Source organism: Psammomys obesus, unplaced genomic scaffold (assembly GCF_907164565.1).
Source record: "Psammomys obesus unplaced genomic scaffold, mPsaObe1.curated_primary_1811, whole genome shotgun sequence".
NCBI lineage: Eukaryota > Metazoa > Chordata > Mammalia > Rodentia > Muridae > Psammomys > Psammomys obesus.
In genome coordinates, this window is record NW_026592118.1 from 38,831,771 (window position 1) to 38,857,137 (window position 25,367).

At 35.9% G+C, this 25,367-nt stretch overlaps 1 protein-coding gene across 1 annotated transcript in view; it reads right to left on the reverse strand.

Moving 5' to 3' along the window:
- Window positions 1-628: 628 nt before the first annotated feature.
- Bmt2 (base methyltransferase of 25S rRNA 2 homolog) overlaps window positions 629-25,367 on the reverse strand; it is a 58,126-nt gene continuing 33,387 nt past the window's right edge. The window contains exons 3-5 of the mRNA XM_055612998.1: window positions 22,278-22,448; window positions 5,865-5,979; window positions 629-3,998 (exon numbers count right to left, since the gene is read on the reverse strand). Coding sequence (XP_055468973.1) covers window positions 3,369-3,998; window positions 5,865-5,979; window positions 22,278-22,448 — 916 coding nt within the window. The 3' untranslated portion in view covers window positions 629-3,368. The remainder of the gene's footprint in view (window positions 3,999-5,864; window positions 5,980-22,277; window positions 22,449-25,367) is intronic.

Genomic DNA, 25,367 nt, shown 5'->3' on the forward strand with positions numbered 1-25,367 from the left:
GTGGGAAATGGACAGGAGCTCTAGAGCACTGGTACTTCTCCTACAATCTGAAAATTTCTACTGACCTTGTGCTTTTCTGGAGTTGTGAGCAATGCAACTTGCTCAATAGGTTGTGTGTGTGTACATGTGGTCAGCGTTTAAAACCTTCTGCCCCACGCTCTGTTCCATCCTAGGAAATAAATGAAGGATTCTAAGCAGAAGCAGAAGATGTCTATGATCGGTCAGCCATCCTTCCCTAGACACAAAGATGCTCAAGGGAAGCTTGACTTCACACACACTCACACACACTAAATTCCAAGAAAGCCCAGGACTATGATCACTTCTATGCCTGTTGTTTCCCAGCATATGCTACATAGTAAAATAAAATTGTTGGAGTGAAAGCCTTTCATGAAAAAGCTAACACCACCTTGAAGGAACAGATACACTTCACTATAAACTATTACCACATTTCCCTCTCCGGGTCTCTAAGAATGGATTTATGAAACAAAGACACATGGCCAGATGAGATGGAAATTCTGAAAGTCAAATTCTAGATTGCTTCCAAGATTTCAAAGTTTTAGTGAAAAGACTTTCAATTTACAAACGACACACAAAGAATATTAGAAAATTTAAATTTTTTTTTTAATAAATGTGCTTTGTTCACAAAATGTGAAAAAATACAACAAACACAAACGTACATTTTCAGGTACGCTAACTCCAACCACTTTGCACCTATGGTAACACAGCATGATCTGCTCACGAGCCCCACGAACCCAACCAACCACATGATTATCATCTGGCTTTTACTTATTTATTTACCTATCTATGTATTTATTTAAAATTTTTGAGACAGGGTTTCTCTGTGTAGCCATGGCTGTCCTGGAACTCATTCTGTAGACCGGGCTGACCTCCAACTAAGAGATCAGCCTGATTCTGCCTCCCAAGTGCTGGGATTAAAGGTGTGTGCCACCACTTCGCGCCACAGCCACCACTACCACCTGGCTTGAGTATCATGTTTTTGAAATACCAAGTTTTGGAGAAATTGTGTGAAGTGACAGGATGTCCCTGAATCTACTTATATCCAGAAGACGTAACATTTAGCGTACCCATGCAATACTGGAAGGACCTGTTAACGTCACTGGCCATTACTTGTATAGTCTGACCCCATGCCACATGGCTGCTTCTATGTCAACACTTACATGCTGAACTGGCCTTGTGGAATATGTATTGGTTAAGTTCTAATTTGAGAAAGCCGAGTTTACAGTAACAAATGACATAAGATCAAACAAATTTATACTAAGTGGCAGTAGTTCTCATGAAGAGCTATCTTTAAGTACTACTGAAAACCCATCATGCACACCTCGGAGCAAAAGCACGCTCAGCATCAGTAAACAATCAGAAGAATGGATAGCACCAACGTTTTTTCGCTGTAGCAGAAAAACTACCTCAAAGGTCATACCTAGATCAACCTCCCAAATTTACTTTCAAAGCGATTTCATTTGGTGTATTGTTTTCTTTGCTCTTAAGATTGTAAATAGTAAACAAAACAAACAAGAAAACAGCATGGTAAGAGGAACGTTTGTTTTATCCTGAACACAGTGCCATTTCAATCTTGGTCTTCTTTTCTTTTGTGGGAGTTGTGAAACGTTATCCTGTAGTGCCTAAATGAAAAGAAGTATCAACTCTAATAATTATGCAACTGTACGCTATTGCAAGTAAATGAAAAATTTCAAGTTACTTATGGCAAATTTGAACAACTAATGTTTATTGCATTTAGACAACTGACTTTTCTAAAGTTGTTATAATCATGTTACTTTCATTAATTTAGCATGTGAAACTGAACTTGAAATATTGGATACATACAATGAACAGATATCTTCAAAAGGTAAGTTTATGTAATTCTAAATAAAAATTGACATTCAAAGTTAACTATAACAATTCACAATAAGCACAAAAACATCAGTTTTACCAGAGTAAAGAAGTGCAGTTTATGAAATTTAGGATCAACTATTGAAAATGCAAGTTTCTTTTAAAAATACACATACACACACTCTGACACTCACACACACTCACATAACATTAACCATGAAATCTGAAACTGTGATATTTCAGTGCAAAAACCTCAGTATGAGGTAATTTTAATGTAATAACCACTCGAAAAAAATCCACACAGTGGCACTCTTAAAAATGATAGTTTACATGACACATGACAATTGCTGGCTGACAAGACAATGTGGACTGAATGTTCTTAACGGTTTAAGCTTGTCTTGTTTGGACATATATTCCTATTTAATCATTTGCTTCTGATTCAGAAACGCAGAAAGGCATTTATCAACGTGGAAAGGGAAATTTCCCACAGCCAACTAATTGTTTATATAGTCAAAGAAAATTTTCTGCTAGGGCTTAGAAAAGAATTAGGATACCAAAAGGTCAAGACCATCTTATGAGATTATCAGTAGGAGGTTAATTTCCAAACTGTTAATGTAATTCCAAACTTGTGGTGCAGCACTGCCTTCATGGACAGGTGAGGGCCCTACCAGAGTTGGTCACAGCAAAATATAAACTCTTACAAGTGCAAACCCTTTCACAAAGGTGTCCCAGGTCAGTATTGGATATTATACATTGCTCCTTGCTTAAACACAACATTTTATAAATGAAGTCTAAGTTTTAAAAAATAAAAATGAGCTTTCATGTATAACTATACTGAACACCAAAGCCCAAATCAGTGAAAACGTCATGGAAATACTGCTTTGGCAATGTTGTTTGCTGTACTGTGTTAATGAAATTAGAATACATAGTTTGGGAAGTCTGTCTTCCAATGTCTAATGTCTCCAAATGAGCTTAATATGAAAAGAGTTGTCACCAATTTCAAAAAGTACAGGAATACTGGACAGTTAGATGAAACTGAGTGGAAATGTTTTCTGTGATCGTTAACAATTTAAAGAAAAAGGTAAGTGCACCACAAACAACTAATCCAACCTAGGTGTCAAATGTTTAACTTGTGAATCATCAAAGTGCAATCTACGGCTTTCTACATATCTTAAAGTTCCCATGACAACGGTGTAAAGTCAACACTAAACTGAAAGGGAAAATATTTAGTAAATTAGGCTTCACAACAGCACTAAAGAGAAAAAAGGTACCTTTTTAGTCTTAATGCAAAATGCTAACAGTGGTTTCTGCTAAGACAGAAGTCACTTTGCATAAAACTTTAAGCTTCCTATATAAGAATAAATTTTGAAATCCAGAAGTAGAGAAAAATAGCAAACTCTGTAAACGTTTGCATCTCTTCTATGCAAACCACGCTTTAAATACTGAGTTCATGTTAGTATTCTGATTAGTGTAAGCAATTAGTTTAGGAGTCTGGAATAAAAGGGCATTTTGCGTTTACATTAGCTTAAAAGTAAGATGGGATCCTCTAGCTCATAGAAGGGAATAGAGCTGGTTTGACTTTCTCCAGAATCTGAGTCATAAGGAGCATCAGGGAGCTCTGTGAAACCGTATGCTAGCTGTTCATCTTCTAGATCTGATCGGACATAGCAGGAAGCGTTAGAATACTCCTCATCTTCTACACTGTTGAAATCTTGAGGAATATATAACATCCCTGGATAGTTCCTACTAACCAAGTCACTTGTGGTTTTAAGGGAGGTCTTCCTAAAAGCCATGAGATGCATATGAGAAAATTTTGAATACTTGAAGCGCTTAAAGCCCAGGGATTCTATAGCAATCTTCCAGCTCTTCATCATCATAGCGTGCCGGTTCTGATGGGAGGAATCGGGGGTGATGATGAGCAATAAGCCATTTAGCACTAACAGCTCATGGGCTTTCTTGCAGCATATCCATCGCTGGTAGGGTGATGGAAAATAGGAAAGAAGGAGAGAGAAAACAACCACATGGAAAAGTTCTCCAGGAAGAGAATCAATAGGATTTTTCAGCTGCTTCAGAAAAGCATCTATGGCGTCTTGCGCAAGCTGGAGTGGCTGCTGAAGCTGCAAGTTCAGGAAGTCACACTTATACACACTCTGTAGAAATAAAAACAAAAAAGGCATATTAATGAACTTCACAGCGTGTGGTATGTGTGCCTGTAATCTTGGTTCTCAGGAGCCTGAGCTAAGACTGTATGTTGAAAGCCAGCCTGGGTAACATAGTTAGACCGTGTCTCAGAAAAGAAAAAAAAAAAAAAAAAAAGCAATTTCAAGAATATGTTTACCTTAATACATAAGCTTCACACTACGGGAATCACCATCTCATTGCTTTTCCATAGAAGTCAGCATTAATTACCTTTTCCTTCTAACAACACATATTTTCCTTTCTTTCTTTTTATTCTTTTTATTGTTTGAGAGGGTCTCCTGTGGTTCAGTAGCTTCAAACTTTGAAGTCAAGGCTGACACTGGGCTCCTGAACCTGCCTTCTCTCAAGTGCTGGGATTGCACATCTGTCCCACAATGCCCTGGTCTCAACTAAACTTAGAAGCCTTGAGTAATTAAGTCTCCAAACTTCTAATCATCACTCTATATGTGCAGACAAATACACACAAACTCTCGCACACCCTAGGTCAAGAATAATTTAAAGCATCTACTCAAATATATACTTACTTTGAATTTAATTTGGATAAGAACATATACATTCATTTCTAATGTTTTTCATTTATATTCAGTTTATTATCAATAGTTAACCAAAGTACACGTACACACACACACACACACACACACACACACACACACACACACACACAGCTTTTAAGACGACTGTCAGAGTAATTGAATGTTAGACAGTTTGTAACAGAAGTGTCTACGGGGAATGTGTGCTAACACCTTGCAAACCAACCACCGGAACTCACATCCTGGAGGTCAGGGGTGAGGGAGGTGACTAGCCACCTTAGTGGCTTGATCTGCTGATGGAGTCTGGCAGAAAATAGAGACAGTGAAGCCTAATAAAGGCACTGGATGCTGTCTCTCTGTCTCCATATCCACCTGTCGCTGTGTCTGAGGATAGTCTGCCTTGCCTCAGGCTCAAATTGAATGAGCTGGCTGGCGGCAACTATTGACGTCCTGAGACAAAAATAACATGTACATCCTAAGCCTAATTTTTCCAAGCCAATTGTCACAGTGACAGAAAGGTAACTGACAAACAATGCAGGAAGATTTATAAACTTTGTATATGCAGAATGATGCTAACCCTCTATAAAAGGTCAATAAAATGCTTTTTACTGTATTAACTCCAAACATTTAAAAATGATAATGACACTACTTTTATTCTATTAAAAAGCTAATTTCTGCCTTGAAGCAAATTATACATTAAATTTAATTAATGACATCCGATGACTAAGAAAAACACAACAAAGAAATAAAGATTTTATATTTTGCTGGATACTAAAACTCTATAGAAATACGGAATAGGAAAGCACTGTAAGGTTTCAGGTTATGGGCCCAGGGCAAAAGCTCTTGCCATGAAAGCCTGAAGAGTTTCATCCCTGGAGCTCACATAAGAAGCCAATGCTCAGAACCTAGAATCTCTGCACTCCTAAGGTTAGATGGGAAGCTGAGACCGGAGGATCTTGCATACGGTGTACAACGCCAGACGCCTACGGATCCTAAGCAACACAGCTACACTTTGTAACCTACATGTTTGAAAACCAATGATTTTTCCTAGAGCATACTTCCAAATCCTGGCTCTCTAGATATAAAGAAGGTACAAAACAAAGAAAATAAAATGTTCATAATGGTTAGCCAAATGCTAAAAATTTTCAGAATATATAGTCTTGAATAGAAACAATTTACTAGTTGGTAAAGAAGAAGTCAATGTTTACTATCTTAAGAATGTAGAGAATGCTTTTTCTTTTTAAAGACACATGTAAAAAAATCAAGTCTGTAAATAAAACTACATACCTCTACAGCAGGTACAATATCTATGCCAACAGTCAGAAATTCTTCAAACTTCAAAAATGGATTAAAGCAGCTGCCAACATCAAGTAATCTGATTTTTCCTGAGGCTTGAAGCAACCTAAACACAAATACACATTTTAAAAAGCAAACTGAAAATAACACATGCAAAAATTCCCATATAAGAATAAAGATTATTGTGTAGATTACTAGCTCTTTAAACCTTGTGGTAGGAGGAGGGCTTGAAGGAAAGTTGATGATATATTTATGCATTCCACGTCAAAAGAGAAACACACGGGACTTTTATATGCCACTATATATTCCCTGTTTAAATAAAAACAGTAGTTTTGAAAATGGCTGTTTTTTTATTTCTTGACCTGTCTTGAATGCCTGGCATACACAGTGGATTCCAACAGCTGTTTGAACATTTAAGCTTCTGTAGGGGAGAAAGTAAAAATAAAACAAATAAAAAAACACAAATAGCAACTTCTTATCGTGAAAATAATTTTTTCCTAGCCACGACTCCAAAAGGGTCTTAAACCCACATATTACATTTTGAGAATGAATTCAAAGAAAGGAAGAAATGAACTCAAATTAATTCTCAATAGTCAATACAATTGGGATTTTACTTTAATTTGTCACAATGACTTAAATGAATGAAAGGAAAACAATTAATACAATAGAATTCTTTAAATAAGGAATTTTTTTGTATGCAAGTATTCTTTTTTTCCAAAAACAGCAGAAATCGAGGTAGTAAGTTTATTCATAATTAAATTCAGTCTGGATCTATGCAGTAGACAGTGGCCTTTGTTGTTCCCAAACCTACAGTCTAAATAAAAAAATAATAATAATTAAAATAGTATTACTGTTTCAACTTCCAACCACTTTAACCAATGTTATAATAATTTTCTCTAAAAAATTTATGAGTACACATTGGGAAAATAAAGGAAAGAGACTATTAATAATTGGCTAAGGACAGAATGTTTTTATTTTTAAAGGCTAAAATGTAGACTTGTACAGCTATGTTCTGTGCCATGGCTAGCATTTACTTTATAGGGGTTTTCAGCTATAGATCTGAAAGTGATTCTTTTTTTAAAGAAGAAATGTAATAAGGAGGTTATTATTAATACACTCAGCTAATAGCTTTATTTCATAGAAATACAGTCATCTGTTGCATTACAAGTCATGTATAATGACGTCTCTATGAGCGCACACAACACCAGACAGTACCTAAAATGTGAATCAATTAAAAATTTATCAATAAAATGTAATTTTAAGAACTTATCTAAACAAGGTTATAGGAGTATAGAGGATTAGTAAGTTCTCCAAGTGGATTTTATTTTTTTATCTATAATATAACTTGTTCTAATTGGAAGATCCAGATAAATGTCAGCTTCTCTAACAAATTGCCAGAAACTTTCACAGTGACAAGAACTGTTCTGAAAACCTGAGGCATGACCTTCTGTACCATGGCCAATCTAGGTAAACACTATCATATGTAATCTGGATGCTGTCTATAGCAAATAACCACTTGTAAACTGAATTACATTTGGCAGTCTTTGAAATATGACAATATACTAGTTGAAGGAAGACAGAAGCTAGCAAATTCTTAGGGAAAAAGTTTAAAAAGTGCTCAATCAGAGCAAACATTCTGGCCAATAGCCAGAGAAATGCCTAGCATATACTTGTATAAATTTGAATATCCAGATGATAGGCATTCAGAATACATGAGTATCTATAATACATATGATTATATAATATTGCATATACTACTCTATCACCTTTCTAAACCTTATTTGAGGATGTAGTTAGACTATAGGTTCTGAAATTAGATTAAAAAAAAAAAAACAAACTTCCTCTGTCTCTTACTATGTATTGTGGAGATGGACAAAATGAGACAATCTATTCAATGCTTGATCAATGTCTGGTACACATCTTTTTTTAAAAAAGGCAGGGTCTGGCTATATAGACCAAGAAGACTTAGAACTTGTTCAGCAGCCCAGCTGACCACTACCCTAGGATGGGATGACCTTCAACTCATGATCCTTCTGTCTCATCTCCAAGTGTGGCAATTACAAGTATGTGCTCATATGCTACTATTTTGGACATTCAAAATTACTAAGATCAAGCAATAACAATGCCATTGTACTTTATATAAAAGGAAGGAGCACTGAATTTACTAAGCATGAGTTATTCTATGTTAATATTGAGATAACAAAAATATTTGGAAAATTAGCTCTAAAAATGCATTAACAGGTGAGGAGGTGGATGGATTAAGGAACAATGACCACACATCATCTGTATAACTTCAATACTGTTAGACTACTTTCTATTTTCAGTATTTTTGCTGATTCTTTTGTTGAGTTGTTGGTGATCACAATTTTCAAAATAATAACATTTTACTATACATCAATAAGTTACTCATGAAAGCTGAACACTAATGAAACACTGTTATAAAAATCATTCAAAAAAAATCCCTCTTTCCCAATACTAGAAATAACTGTGGGAAAGCAGTATCAGAATTTCAACTCATTGTTGAAGTATTTGGTAAACACAAGTCTAGGTATCATGCAGGTATGTTTTAAAAATAAGATTAATATTTATATCAGAAGTCTGAATAAAACTGATTCCCCTCTACAGTATGAGCAGGTACCATACAATCAATTGAGAGCTAAGAGAAAAAGATCACGGTTGCCTAAAGAAAAATACATTTTGCCTCCTGACTGAGTCCAGAACTGGTCCTGAATTACAGATTACGAACTTGACAAACCCTATAATCATGAAGGCCAATTTCTTCAAATAATGCTTCTCATTGTGTGCATATATATATACACCACACACACACACACACACACACACACACACACACACACACATGCACACACATGCACATATAAACATGAGTACACATATTTCTTCAAATAATTCATATATATATATATGTCATCTGGATATTCAAGTTTGCACAAGTATATGATATTATAAAGATATAGTCCATTGATCTTTTGAGAAAAACCTTGCCTAATACGCATTCCCCATATATTCTGTACCAGAGGAAAAAGGGAACTCAATCCACAGAGGAATGACAGCGGAAGCCCTACCGTTAGTTTCTTGCAGCATACTGTAAAGTACTGCTTCCTTGTCCCCAAAGTAAGTCTTAGCAAAGACTTAATGAACATAATTTCTTAATGGGAAGCAAAATCATCATGACTACTAGTAATTTTTATGGACACACAGATGTGTTGTTAGCACTAACATGCCTATACTTTTAAAATTGATTGCTTTTCTCTTAAGAGTTGCTCTCTTTTCATACTGCACTATTTTAAAGTTAATGTATCTGATCTTCTGTTTTAAGGTTTATAATGTACTTCACTTGTCACATGCCCAGTGAATAGGATTTGGTTCCAGGAAATGGGAGGGGAAAAAGTATTTAATATTTTTAGTTCAAAAGCAATTACTTAAATTGATGTCCTTTTTATTCTGAGTAGTTAAATGTCTGTTAAAACTTAATCTACTACCTTACATTACTAGGAGGAAGGAGCTAATAATAATATTGGTATCAGAATGTCAATTTTTAAAAAGTACAGTAGTTGTTTGTTTGTTTTTTTTTTTTTTTGAGCAGTTTATTCTCCAACATTTTAATTTTTCAACTCTTTGGAAACACTTGCAATGCTTTTGTAACTCCATCCTATTCCAGTATTAATTTTCTCTGTTTCTAGCTTCAATTCCTCTCCATGTTATAAAGTCAGTTAACTCAATCATGAAACTGAAACATCTTGGAATTGGGGATATATTTTATTTCAAAATCTAAAAGAGAATCCATTTATTGAATTACAGAGTTCCTGTATACATAATGCTAGTCTTTGCTCCGGACAGCAGAATACCATACCACTTCTGTGCTGGTAAGTCTTTACACTCTAATGTAAAGAGAAATGGCTCTGGGTTAGGCACTAAGTTTTTTAATCCTTCCTCACCTTTGCAACTCCTATTAGGTTCTACGAAAATTTGCCATTATATACTAGTCTTCTTGTAATTTGGAGAGAATGGCTAAAATTAGAATACTATGAATTCTTTTAAAAAAACTTCCCAACAATTTCAAAACTGATATTATCTTTGTATGAACTGAACCTATATCTAACCCGTAACAGAACAGAAAATTTTTGGAGACAGGTTTTTCCTCTTGAGTACTTTTAAGGCAACAGACATTAGTTAAAAGTTTTGAGATTAAGGAAGACAATTAATCCTCAAAAACTCAACTCCTTCACACTTACATTTATAGCTTAACAGTTCTGTGCTATGTCCACCATCATCAATGGCTTAAGGAAAAACAAATCTATATTAAGTAACATTTTCTTTTTTTTTTTTTTTTGCTAAAGTCCAAAAATCACTTCTCTAGAGAACTGACAGTAGAATACAGAGCTCTTTAAATTTTTGTGTATTTCCATAAACAGCTTTACCTAAGGGCTCACACTTAAATTTGGTTAAGTTCTTAGGAACATTCTTAAGTTTAAAACATGGCATTTTTCAAAAACAAAACAACTATCTTATTCAGTTATGTCCATGTTTATTCTCCCATATATTTAAAGACAAGCTGGGTATTCATATGCCAGGCATTCTGTAGGGGTCAAAGATACAGTGATAAGATAGTCACTATCCTTCAGTTTACAAAGCAGAAATATACCTTAGGGAAGTGCTATACAAATACACTAATTTCTGAATTATACAAAGAGCCAAACTGAGTGCAGAGGGAATTATAAATAACAAATGCACAGTAATACAGAAGGACTATCATCACCCAAATAATAAAGGATAGTCTTGAAATAAAATGTGTATATATTCTTCAATAAATACATACATATATTCTTCCATATAGTTAATTTCTAAATCCTGAGAAATTGGTCATCATTTTCATAGGAATAAACTGAACATAGAATGTATTTATAAAACTTGGTGCAGGGAAATACTTCACAATTCTGTGAAACACTATGGCTGAAGATGTCTGCTTTGACTTTGGCAAACTCACAATTAGGTCAGGGATCTTCACCAGCTAACTGATGCAGCGGGGAGCAGCCAGGGAGGGAAAGGAATTCTAGCTCTGAATTCTAGACCTCCTAAGCGTTTACATATTCACATACTCAAGTGACCTCTCTCTTCAACATACACGTACACACCCACACACATTTTACCTACATACCGCTATATACTATATTTTTTGCAGGGTCTTGAAAATTAGGATAACACCAAAGTTAATAGCTTATTTGTCATCTTAATAGGAACAATTAACTTTATTTATTTTTTATTAATTTTTATTTTTTTAATATTAATCGCAGGAACAGTAAAATTTATGAGTACTATTCAAAGCAATACATTGTTTAACTCTCAGTATCACTGAATCCAATGTGCAGAAGTTAAAGTCAATTATATCATGAATTTTACGGATTACAAAATATGTATAATTTTTTAGAAATATAATTATCTACAAAGCATGACATATAATTAAGTTTTTTTCTATTGAAAAATGTTCTTATAGCCATCCAATTTTCCTGACTCTTATAAAAATCATTTTTTCAGGATATTTTTGAGCTGGATCTTACTGCACACCGTATGAATTGAACTCATCACTTTAGAGTGCTAGAATCACAGCACATATCTCTATGCTTGACTTGGGTGAAACAGAAATACTTGTAATAGAGGTGGCTAGTCCCTTGTCTAAGGGAAAACAATCTGTCCATGTTTCCCTCTCATTACGGAAACATGAAGAATATCTTCAGTCCAAAACAGAACTTAAAATGCTCTAAGAGCTGAGATTTATTGCACTCTGGATAAGATGCCTTAAGGTGGAAAATTCCACACCTAACCTCATATGGTGAGTCACAGTCAAAGGCATAATCTTGTTACACATATGGTAACAATTAACTTCTAGTCTATGTGTTAAATGAAACAATGAATTTGATGTCCTGGGTTCCATTCCTAAACTACCTCTTTGTATATGTATATAATCTCTCCAAAAACAAAACAAAAACAAACAAACAAATAAAACCCAGAAATCTACAGCACAGCTGTTCCTAATCATTTAGATATCCAACCTGTAATTTTGCTTACACAATTTGAAAATAACATTTTCAAATTGTGTAATGCAAAAATTCAAATTCAGAATGGGTAGCTTGTAAATCATGTAATAATACTTTGAGACTTCCATTTTTCTCTTCATTCAGCAGAAAAGAACTGCACTTAAATGAAGTTAAAATAAAAACAAATTAGTTTTTCTACCAAACTGCCATTTTTACTATGTAGAATAAATCATGGACATTCTTTTGTAACTAGGTCCTTCTTTTCTGTTGCTTGACTGGGTGAACTCAGGGCCTCATGCATGCTAATCAGGTGTTCAACCATTGTGCTCTCTGCCCCTGTGGACCCCTCATACTTGCAAACTATGTATATTATTAAGCAACCAAAATAGTAATGCAAAAATATGTAGTTGAAAAATTAAACATAGCCAGGCTCAGTGGTGCATGTCTATAATTCTAGCACTTCAGGAAAGGCAGAGGCAAGCCGATCTCTGTGAGCTCAAGGCCAGCGTGGTCTACAAAGTGAGTACAGGACAACCAAGGCTACACAGAGAAACCTTATCACAACAACAACAACAACAAAACAACAAAAAGAAAGAAAAATTAAACATAAACTAAGATATCTGTAACTCCATATACATTTCTCTCCTTTATAAAAATCTTAACAATTGTTCTTTCCTGATTTTCCTCTTACCTAGCATGGAACAAGGGAACAAATAATTAGCAAATATTGCTCTTTTGTATGACTGCAAATTTTTCAATCTTACATGTCTTGGTTGCTAAGGCCACTTGATATTTCACTCACAAATTTTCTGCTTTCACCTGTAAGCTTTTCAGACTGAATGTCTCTTCAAAAGGTTTTTCTTAGTTTTGTGCCTGCTTGCTTCCTCTACACACACATGCACTCTATGTATGTACATGTAGCCATGTATACACATGTACATTCATATGTACACATACACATCAGTTTTACTGACTTAGAAACAGTAAAGCCAGCTCGTCAGTCAGTGTCCATCTGCCTATGTCCTTCTGTCTGTTTACTAAAACTCCTGCTTAGTGTCCTTTATACCTGAGTTAGGCTATAGCTTTTTATATTTTATAGCTATGGTTATCATAATGTGTATGTATACAGTCAAATCTGGGACACTTCTGAAAATAAAAGAAAACTGGCAATTATAAAACAAGAGTGCACAAAAATAAAGCACATAATCATTACAATTTTAGGCAGAGTAGCAAACGAAATTACAGTACCAATTAATGGTTAAGCGCTCACCCAGCTTAATGTCTTAATTGAATTTCCCTCTTAATATCTGAATATGATTTTTTCACTGCTTTCTACATTAGGAACATGCAACTATGTTCAGTATACTCTAGCATGAAATGTACTTTTCTGTATGAATTGTCTGAATATCAGTGTTAGGTATATGGCATAAAATTTAATATTCTATATAGTACTATTAACCAAAGTAGTTTTCCAACAATTTTCTTAGGATTTTAATCTCAAAATCCTTTGATGAAAAATGAGTTGTATTTATCAAAATACAAATGATTTAATAACAAATAAGACATAAGTATGTTCTGAAGCAGTCTATATAAGAGTATATTGAGATTCAATACTGCAGTATTATGAGCAAGATGGCATTCCCTATAGAAAATTCATCCATGAGCAATACCAGGGAGGGAGTGTGGAGTTGGGGAGGGAATGAGGGAGCGGGATACAGCTGGGACACAGAGTTAACAAAATGTAACTAAAAAGAAAAATAAAATTAAAAACAACAACAACAAAAAAAGGTTTTCTAAATAATCAGCCAGAAAGACATCTTTTAAGGGAGAGAAACCTTTAAGTAAAACATTTATTTGATCACTTCACTGTAACGACCTTGCAAGCAGCATCACTGAGCTAGATTAACACTCAAGCAAACACTTTCCCATTCCCAGTGAATGTCTGTACAGTTCAAGTGATTTTTCTGAAGCCACAGAGCTCCACGTAGCTTTATGTTTTCACTGTCAATTACATTTTTATGGAGTAGTCCAACAACCACTCCCCACCCCAAAACCAACCAACCAACAAAACACAGTTGAGACCAGAAAAACAGTTAGCTATGTACTTTGTATCCTCTTTCACAACTCCTGTCTTTTTGCCTGAATTTTATCCTTCCTTGTTGCCTAAAATTACCCTTTCTTGGCTTCTTTTCTAAATGTTAGCCTACACCTACACTGAACAGCTGTTTACATACAGGCTAGGATAAATATATGAGAGAAAATGTGGAATTTTTTTTTCCCTTTGACTTTGGCTGACCTAGCTTAATGTTATACATTCTTAGTCCATCTACATTTCTGCGAATTTCATTTCTCTTTATAGCTAAACAGTGCTCCATTTTGTATGCATACAACATTTTCATTATTGGCTCTTCTATTAAGGGACATCCAGATTGTTCGATTTCCTTGCTACAGTAAACACAGATGGGCAAATATCTCATCTAGTAGTAGGATATGGAGTGATGTGGGTATATGTCTACGAGTAGACAAGCTGGGTTATGTGGCAGTAAATGATTTTTTTGTAGTTATTTTTTTTTAAATGAGGAACTTCTATAATGGCTAAATTAATTTGTACTCCCAGCAGATGAGGATTCTTCTGTTCCCATGTTCTCTCTAACATTGGTCAGATTATCTGATGATAGTTTTTGTGTCTGGGATGAGGCAAAACCTTAAAGTCCTTTAATTATGTTCCCTGGTTTCTAAGGAGTAGTTCTGAATGGATAAAATTCAGTTGTGCATGCAGTGGTGAACCCACCCCTCAGGGGACCCCAGTCAACCCCAAAGGGACACAAAGAAAACAAAAAGACAGGAGAGACAGGAATGTGGGTAAGAGTTCTAAGAAGGGGCAGGGTAAACAGGAAGGAGGAAAAGAGAGAGAGTTCGGTGAGAGCTATCAGAATGTGTCATAAATGTGTAAAATTATCAAAGAACAAATTTAATTTATCAAAAATTAACAAATGAAAGCGGTCTTCATGGGGAAATAAGCAGGCAATGATTAAAGCTGTAATGCTCTATTTAATATTCCATCAACTCAATTCTGTAAGCTACGCATACATCTGGACAAGAGCCTGAGAGCTCCACTCTGTTTTATTATTTTGTTAACGTGATTACGTTAACATTATTTAGATGGTTCAGGATAATAATAAAATAAGTCAGTATACATAGAGGCACATAATTAATAGTGCTTAGCCAGCTGGATAAACTCCTAATCTGCACTTCAGGGATTTCTCTTAACCTTTCCACTTACCATCACACTGGTAAGATTGCCATTAGCCCACTCTAACCCCTCCACCCCAAGTGAACTTGAAATCTCTGAAATTTCGCAGTCACCCTTAACATTGTACAAATACCTCAAGGTCAATGACCTCTTAATTAATTAATTAAGCCAATTAGTTTGTATCTCACTGGTCAAAACAGCGATTTGTTATTTCAAAAGAAAACACTGAAGAATCCATTTCTTAAATTATCTTTTTATGGTTTTGTGTAAAGTGTCTCTAGCTTTTCCTACATTAGATCAAGTTAAACTGAATTCCAGTTAACAAAGTAATAATTTGTTTTAGACAGTAAATCTAAATGGTGATGGGAACATAGTTCATAGAATTATATATTAAACATTTTATAACCTGAGATTAAAAGATGTTTCAATGACTTAAAACTCTTACTAAGAAGGCACATTTATTTTATACATCCCTACAAATAGTGTTTATTTCAGGGGAAAACACTTTGTGGTCACAATTTTCCTTTAGATACGGTATATTACAAAAGTTTGGATCATGGTTCTGGTCTCATGATAATTTCCCAATGTGCTGTTACCCAAGCAGTATCTGAATCTGTATCATCATTACATTTATTCTTGACAACCAATACTTTAAGTCATTATCAGAAATGTTAGAACTTTGAGATTGTTTTTAAGTAGCTTGAAGAGTTTCCAATATTATTCTATTAAATTATTTATTCCTTGATTTTCATACATTCAAGCAATATATTTTGATCATCTCCTTCCTTCGACATTCTCTCAGTCCTTCCTATTTGCCTTGCAACTTCAAATGTTCTTTCTTTCTTTTAGTTTCCAGCCCACTGACTTCAGTTATTGTTGCCAGTATGTGCACAGACTTAGGACCATGTAGCAGGACATGGATAAACTAAGACAGGCCATGCCTCAGAAGAAAACTGACTCTCCCTCTACAGGATCAATGGCTCTCAGGGAGGGGCAGGGCCTTGTGTGTCCCTCTCCCCACCCATGCTGGAATGCTGACTAGCTTGGTTTTTGTACAGATCTAATACAGGTAGCCCCAGATGCTAGGAGTTCATGAGTACGAGGATCCTGTTGCATCCAAAAATCATTCACAACAGTCCTTGACCTCTGGTTTTTATAATCTGCTATGGTGTTCCCCCAAGCCTTGTGGGTAGGAAGTGATCTAACCGAAGTCTCATTTGGGGTTCAGCTCTCTACAGACACTTACTATCTGTATTTTGCCAAGCTGAGAATCTGTCAATCACCACCCACTTTACTAAGAAGTTTCTCTGATGATGGGTGTGATGGCTTGTGACTGGCAACACAAGCTATCGTCATGTGGGAAAAATCTCAGTTGAGAAAACCCCTCCTTCAAATTTGTAAGAGTTTGGGGGTGGGGCGTTTGTATGCAACAGTCTTAAGATTCAAAAGCTCACACACACTGGCCAGCACTTAAAATCCTAATATTTAAGTGGACAAATGAAGCAAACATGTAATTCTCAAAGATTAAAATGAGACATAAAGATATGATTCTACACAATGCTGTGCTTTAGTTGTTGACAAGTTTCGAAGTCAAAACAATATTCTTTTTTTTTTCTTTCTCTCTTTTTGGGGTGGAGGGTGGGGTTTGAGACAGGGTTCTCTGTGCAGCCAGGGTAGTCCTGGAACTTGCACTACAGACCTGCCTGCATCTGCCTCCCAAGGGCAAGGATTAAAGGCATGCACTCTCATCACCTGGCTTCAAAAACTTCATGAATACATTGGTGATGAGTTTCTTCTCTTATACTAAGAATTAATTAATAATTGCTTCTTTGGAAAGAATTCTAAGACCAAACCCAAGCTCTTGGGAACAGACTTATGACCAGTTAGCTGTTTTTATCATGTATTTTGGAAAGTAAAATGGTATCACACATGCCATCTTTCTGCCATAACAGGCATGTAAAACTCCACAGAACATACCTCACAGCCCTAATTTTACATCATGTCCCTTGTTCTTTATGTGATAAATTTACATATATCTACATATTAATACAAGGAGTTGTCAATTTATTCCAGTGTCAATAAATGAAAAAAAAAAAGCCAAAAAATACATAAACAGTCAATGCTGTTAAGTTTAGGTAAATAGGCACTTACTAACCTTAATTCAGTAGTTACGGGCAAGAGCCTAGAGCCATTTACAGTGATGCTATGTAGACAATCATATCCTGTCTTTTCTCAGATGCTCTATTTAGTAATAGATAACCGTACAAGAACATGTGTCTTCCTAATATATAACAAATTTGGAATCATTATAGTAAGGTACACACAGTGGTGAAAATTTAAGAATACTATGAGAAATGAGTGCTTTATGAGAAAGAGTTTATAAAATTCTCTGCGGGACACAGTTCTTACTGCATAAAAACTAATGCCTGCAGGAAGTCTGGAAAGAAATGTGCTTAAAATGTAACCAGGGTTGAGTAGTAGTCAGGAAAATCTAGAATAGTGATTTTTAATATGATACAAGTACTACAATAAGGATATAAGAGGTTAAATACTGGTGTGGAGTTTGAATGAGATGGCCCCCACAGGCTCATCTATTTGACTGTTTGGTACCAATTCATACAGTTTTTAGATGAAAATGTTCCTAGAAAGAGTCATCTTAGGCAAAGTCACTCTAAATGCTTATCGTTCTATAACATACATTTGACCTTTAACAACCACATTTAGATACTTTCCTCTAAATCAGAAGACATCTGACTATGGCAAAGGCTGACTGTGATGGTTAGTGTTGCCTGCCAAATGACAGGGTCTAGAACCTCCTAGGGAACCAGCTCCTCTGTGAGTCTAAAGGGGATTATGGGAATTAGGTTAGGCTCTGGGATGACTGGGAGGGATCATCTAAATTAGATAAACTGAGGCGGGCAGGCCCAGTCTAACTGTGGCAGCATCAGTACCAAGCTGTGATCCGGACTGAATACAAACGAGAGCAAGTGGAGCGCACCACATCCGTCCCTCTCTGCTTCCAGATGTGGGCGTCTCACGCCCTGACTGCCATGTCTTTCCTAATCAAGATGAATTGCTCCCTGAATTGGGAGCCAAAAAAATCCTTCCTTAAGCTATTTCTGTCAGGTATTTTATCACAGCCACGAGACAAGTAACTAAATATATCAACAAAGCTGTTCTTTAGTATATAAGGTTAGAGAAACTCATGAAAAATAACCATTCCAGGAGGCTTAAAGGAGAGGCGAGTAGGCTAAAGGATGTCTGTCACGAGAACAAGTTGAATGTAGGCTAAGAGCACTGAGGATCTGTGTTATGCTTCCTAGAGCTGTTCTCTTTTCTGCCATACCTGTTTCATCAAGGGAAAACCTAAGAGTCTTCCAGGTCAGAGCTGGCTTTCAAACTGAAACAATTTCGCTGCTTGAGGTATCGGAATTGGTTTGGGGTATGGTGTGAAAAAATTTAGGGAGTATTCTCAGTAAACAAAGTAAACTTGCTTGGAAAAAACAGGGACAGGCAGCAGGCATGCCAGGCTCAGGTTGCTAGGCTAGTCTTGGTCAGGCTGAGCTTCAGACTAGAAGATAAACCAGAAATTTAACAGCAAGATGCTGAAAATGAAATAGACATAAAGGAACTAGATAAGCCCTGAACAAGACAATGGCCAAAGAGGGACTGGCAAAAAGCAAAGGGTGAGGCTGGCTGACATACTGTTTACATTTCAAATGCCCTCCTCAATCATTTCATACATGGATAAGGAGAAGATGGCAATTATCCTGGCCCAACTTCTAATCTATCAGTGTTTAATCATTCAGCTAGGCAGATGCAAATACAAACTGGCTTAAAACAAGCTAAGAAAGAGGCAACACAGACATTAGCATAAACCATAGAACACAAAGATCAATTATATCGAGGAGAAAGGAAAAAGAGACAGGAAAGGAAGAAAGACCCTATTCCTTGACAGTCGTAGATAAAACACGAAATGACAAGATTTATACTACATTATGAACAATATCCAACTGTCAACAGAACATTATAACATATACAAAGAAAAATAAAAGTTGGTCCACACTCAACCAAAGAACAGTAAATAGAAGGTAACAATGAGTGGGTGCAAATGCCAGATTTTGCAGAAAAAAAATTTCAAAGTAATGATTGTGAAAGGGACAAATGGGCATGCAGTATACATTTGTAGTCTCAGCTACTTGAGAGGATGAGGCAAGGAATTCAAAGCCAATGAAGCAACATAATGAGATCCTATCCTAAGAACAAAATTTCAAAAAGCATTTGAGAATTAAAGGAAATCATGTCTAAAGAATCAACGAAAATTACGACAGCAAATATCTATATTAAAGGGATATCATAAACTACAGCAAAAGAAAATGTAGAGTTAATGGTTTTATTCTTTTTATTAATTACAGTTTATTCACTTTGTACCCCAGCTGTAGCCCCCTCCCCATTTCCTCCCAATCCTACCCTCCCTCCCTCTTCTTCTCCTATGCCCCTCCCCCAGTCCAATGATAGGGTAAGTCCTCTTCCCCTTCTATCCGACCCGATTCTATCAGGTCTCATCAGGACTGGCTTATTTGTCTTCCTCTGTGGACTGGTAAGGCTGCTCCCCCCTCAGGGGGAGGTGATCAAAGAGCCAGCCCATGAGTTCATGTCAGAGACAGTTCCTGTTCCTATTACTGGGGCACCCACTTGGATAATGAGCTGCTATGGGCTACTTCTGTGCAGGGGTTCTAAGTTAACTCCATGCATGGTCCTTGTTTGGAGTATCAGTCTCAGAAAAGGCCCCTGTGCCTAGATTTTTTGGTTCTATTTCTCTCCTTGTGGAGCTCCTGTTTCCTCTAGGTCTTTTTATCTCCCTCTTCTTTAATACGCTTCCCTGCACTCTGCAAAAAGTTTGGCTATGAGTCTCGGCATCTGCCTTGATACCCTGCTAGGTAGAGTCTTTTAGAGGCCATCTGTAGTAGGCTCCTGTCCTGTTCCCCGTTTTCTCCCTCTTCTTATATCCATCATCTTTGTCTTACTGAGAATTGAGCATCTTACCCAGAGTCCTCATTCTTCCTTAGCTTCTTTAGGTAAACAGATTTTAGTATGTTTATCCTATATTATATGTCTAATATCCACGTATAATTGAGTATTTACCATGTGTGTCTTTCTGCTTCTGGGATACCTCACTCAGTTAAATAGCAACAAATAACATAATCCAATTAAAAAATGGGGTACAGAGCTAAACAGAGAATTCTCAATAGAGGAACATCGAATGGCAGAGAAACACTTAAAGAAATGCTCAATGTCCTTAGTCATCAGGAAAATGCAAATCAAAACAAAGCTGAGATTTCACCTTACACCCATGAGAAGGACTAAGATCAAAAACTCAAGTGACAACACATGCTGGAGAGGATGTGGAGAAAGGGGAACCCTCCTCCACTGCTGGTAGGAATGTTAACTTGTACAACCACTTTGGAAATCAATCTACCTCAAGATCCAGCTATACCACTCCTAGGCATATATCCAAAAGATGCCCAAGTATACTACAAGGACATTTGCTCAACCATGTTAATAGCAGCTTTATTTGTAGTTGCCAGAAGCTGGAAACAACCCAGATGTCCCTCAATGGAGGAATGGATACAGAAATTATGGTATTTTTACACAATGGAATACTACTCAGCAATTAAAAACAAGGAAATCATGAATTTGCAGGCAAATGGTGGGATCTAGAAAGGAGTTAATGCTTTTCTCAGCTACCTGGAGTGCTGATTCCTATCACTACTGTTATTTGACAGTATTGGGAACTGAACTATAACAGGGTCCCAGACCTTAGAGGGTCTCAAGACCTTAGTCCAACTGACTCCATGATGGAAGTAACATCCACGACATAAGACTTAGCATGAAGACAGCACCACTTGCCAAATCTAAAACATACATCTAATCCATCAAAGTCCATAGTTATGGAAAAGTCTCTAAATGCATTACCCTTGTTTTTTATTTCTGTAGTTCTGCTTCTGGCTAACTGTTCTTGTTAACCGAAGTATGTCAACCCAGAATATGGTTTTTGTGCTTAAACACTTACCTTGAGAAATGCTTGGTGCTACACTGGGATCCCGAGCACACAGTGTAGTTGCTGGCTGGCTAATACAGACTTTCTATTAACTTAAACTCTTGTCTGAGCAGTCTTCTCTGGTATTGATCCACAATAGAACCTAGGGCCTCTCAGACGCTAGTCAAGTGCTCTATCACTAAGTCACCAACTTAAACATAGTTAAGATATTTCATGACACCTGAGGCACAAGATGCTTAATAACTCATAAGCTTTGCAATAATATTAAGGTAAAGATGACTTTTTCTTTCCTAGGGAACTTGACTAGTGCTAATTTTATTTAGGTGAAATAACTCATAACTACATAATACTTTTAATATAGTATAATGTCAGAGTAACCAAAGATAATGCTATGCTGGCATCAGTTCTGAAGTTACTTAAGAGTTTAACTTTGCTGTTTTTAGGATTTATCAAAAATGTTTTTATAACTTACAAACAATATTATATGACGCCAAAATTTATTCTGATACTATGATGTGTACATAATTTTAATACTAATGATTAACTGGATTATAATACTAATAAACTTGCAAGGTTTATATCTATATACATAAAATATATATATATATTAGCAGCATGCACATTTTCAATTCAACAATAACATGATGATGATTGGTTAGTATTAATATTTTTCTTATTTATAATTTCTTAGTGGCTAACTACCTTAAGCAGTTTAATTGGCTTTCATTGTTTTGATTCTGTATATTTTTGAAATAATTATAACATTTAATAAACCATCCTTTTAAAAATTTTTATTAAGGATAGCATATGCTGAGGAATCACTTAAGTTTTCATATATTTCTTAGAGTTATATGATAGTTTTATACTTAACAATATTATAACTTTGTATTCCTGAAACTTACATATACAAAAAGAGAAAGTAAATTAAGTATTAGCCGTTACCCTATTTCACGCTGTGTAAGCCATTCTACTATACTACTCACATTAACACAGCTCCTGGGGAAAAGTTGACCGAAATGATAAAGTGTACTTACTCAGTTAAAAATTCAGGGCTTGTAAAGCTGAGGTTTGTTAAACGACCTTCAAGTTTAGAAGACTCATGCACAGTTAAGGCTGGAGTGGTCTTAGTGGCGAGTACAGCTCGTTTTTCATCTTTTTCAAGTGCTTTTCTCTTGCCACCATTTTGGAAATACTCTCTGCATACACTAAAAATAAAAATATTTTAAAACATTAGATGTAATGAAGTAAAATGAATTAAACAACAACAAAAAAGAAATAACCCTTCATTATTCAAAGTGTGAAACTTTTCAAATTAAAAGGCCACATTTTAAAAGCTATTACAGTGATAGCTAATTTTGGTTGTTAACCTCACCAAATCTGGAATTAACAAAAAGCCAAGTGGCTGGGTACACGTGTGGGGGATTTTTCATGACTGATCATCTGAGGTGGGAAGAGCCACCTTAAACCTGGGAGCAGCCTACAAAAAGAACATGGAAGAAGAAAGCACTTGCTCTTTGCTTACTTGCCTTTGCTCTCACTGGCGCATCCCTTCACTGGTACTATTGCGTGCTTCTTTGGGATTCTGACATACACTGAAGACTATCTGAGACATCCAGCCTCATGGACCCAACAACAACTGGATTCTTGGACTTTTCCTGGTAGACTCTTATTGTGGGACTAGCTGGAACACAGCCTGTAAGCCACTCTAATAGATCCCAATTCATTTGTTTGTTTGTTTATTGGAAGATGATAGAGAGACTGATTGATTCAGTCTATCAGTTCTGCTTTTCTAGAGAACCCTAATTAATATAATCATATTATAATAAAAAATTATTATAAATGTTAAATAGGTTTGTTCATGAGCCATCCTTGCTGGATAAGTTGTTTTTCCCTTTGTCATTCCTTCCCCCATCCATCTGCCACCTGTTTACCCACAATGCCTAGCTCCAGACCTACATTCTATGACCCCTGGCTCCTTTTGTTCAAGGGCTACCTCTGCTGGCTAGTTTCTTCCTTATCTCATTATTCACTCTACCTGCTGTCATTTCCATACTTACAGCCCTAGCTCTAGATCTACGCACTCTGGATCTGCTTTGGTCATGAGCCGTCTCTGACTGATAAGATGTTCTCCAGCCCTCTTTCTACCCACTGCCATCTCTATATCCTCTGCTGTAGCTCCAAACCTATAATTTAGGGGTAATCTTTGCCTGGTCCATTTAAACAGCTCGTCGACAGCTCTACCTTGCCTAATTCTAGTCACACCACTCCAGCAGTAGTACAACCTAAGGTAAGGCCAATTCTCATATCAGACACAAGAAACCAAGAAAAAGTTCATATGCTCAGGTCAAATCGTGAAACAAACAAAAAACAAACAAGCAACAAACAAAAATGGTCAAGGTAGTATGATTCCTATCAAACTCACCAGTCCTATAGAAGTGTTTTCTAATGAGAACTACTTACATGAACCCTAAAACATAATTCAGAAGAACAATTATAAATTCTATCAAAATATTCAAGTAATTTAAAGAATTAAATTTAAATTCAAGTAATTTAAAGAATGAGCAAATACTTCATTGACCTCTAAGAGGATCACAATAAAGACCTGAGTGGTGTCTAAGAAAACAAAAATACAGGTCTAAATGATGAAATGATAAAGATAATTTAGAATTTGAAAACAGAATTCAATAAAGAGATAGAAATATTGAAGTGAACACAAGGCAATGAAGACGAATGGGAAAAACTCAATATTCTAATTAGAAAACTCAGGGGAAAGCCTTAAAAGTAGAAAGAATCAAGCAGAAGACAGAATGTCAAAATGCAAAGATAAAGTAGATGACCTAGGTCAAAGAAGCAAAGAATATATATATATATAATTTTAAATGTACAGGAAAAGAACATGCAAGAAACGATACCATGAAAAGACTACATTTCTTCAGTTATAAGACAGAGAAACAGCCTGGGTTAATGGTATAGACCAGATCATCAACAAGACCATAAAAGAAAACATCCCCAAACTAAGGAAATACATACCCATACAGATACAAGAAGCACATAGAATAACAAATAGATAAGATCAGAAAAGAAACAATCCATAGCATATCATAGTTACAAAAAAATACTAAATATACAGAACCAAAAAAAAGATGAAAGTTAAACAACCAAAAAAAAAAAAAAAGTCACATATAAATGATAAAAAAAAAAAAAATCAAATCAGAGTAACAACTGATTTCTCAATAGGAATTCTGAAAGCCTGCTGGAGCAATGCACTCCAAGTTCTAAAAGACTATAGCTATCAACCCAGACTACTATAAGGAACAAAAGTATTTGCCACAGTTGAAGAAAAGGATAACTTTCCATGGTCTAAACAGTCTAATAATATTCATAACCAACTACAACAATAGAAACATTAAGCAGAATACTGGAAGCAATACTTTGAGTGGAAGAAAGAATAAACACAACCGAGAGACTCTAGAAAGAAAATGAAGCTGTAATGAAATTAAAAATACAACTAAGAACACAAACCAGCAAACAACAACAAAAATGATTGCAATCTACACAATCCTTTCAATAATAACTATATATCAATCACTTCAATTCTCTAATCAAGATATGGGATAACTGAATGGAATAAGAAACAAAATCCATCTTTATTTTTTACAAGAAACTCATCTTAGATTGAGAAATAAGTACCACCTTAAAAAAAGATAGAAAGAAAAGTATGTCAGGCAAACAAGAGTGGAAAGCAAGCAGTTCCTGCCATATTAGCATGTGACAAAACATACTTCAAACTAACTAATTAGAAAAGACAAAGAAGGGTACTTCATTCTAATCAAGATACCAATTAATCAAGAAAAAAATACAATAGTAAACATATATGCACCAAACTCCTGTGGGGTGAGCCAGCCTGAGGGCAGGTGCAAGCGTGAGAGAGCTGGCTCTAGAAGTCCAGAAAGCTGTCCACAGGGTCATAAGCATGAGAGAGCTAGCCCTGCACCTCACCTGGACAGCACAGCAGATCTGACCCTGGTTGTGGGGGCATAGGTGAGCCAGCCCTGAGAACATGAGAGAGCTGGGCCTACCACCCATCTGCAGTAAGGTGGTATGGTTGTGGAGAGATACCACCC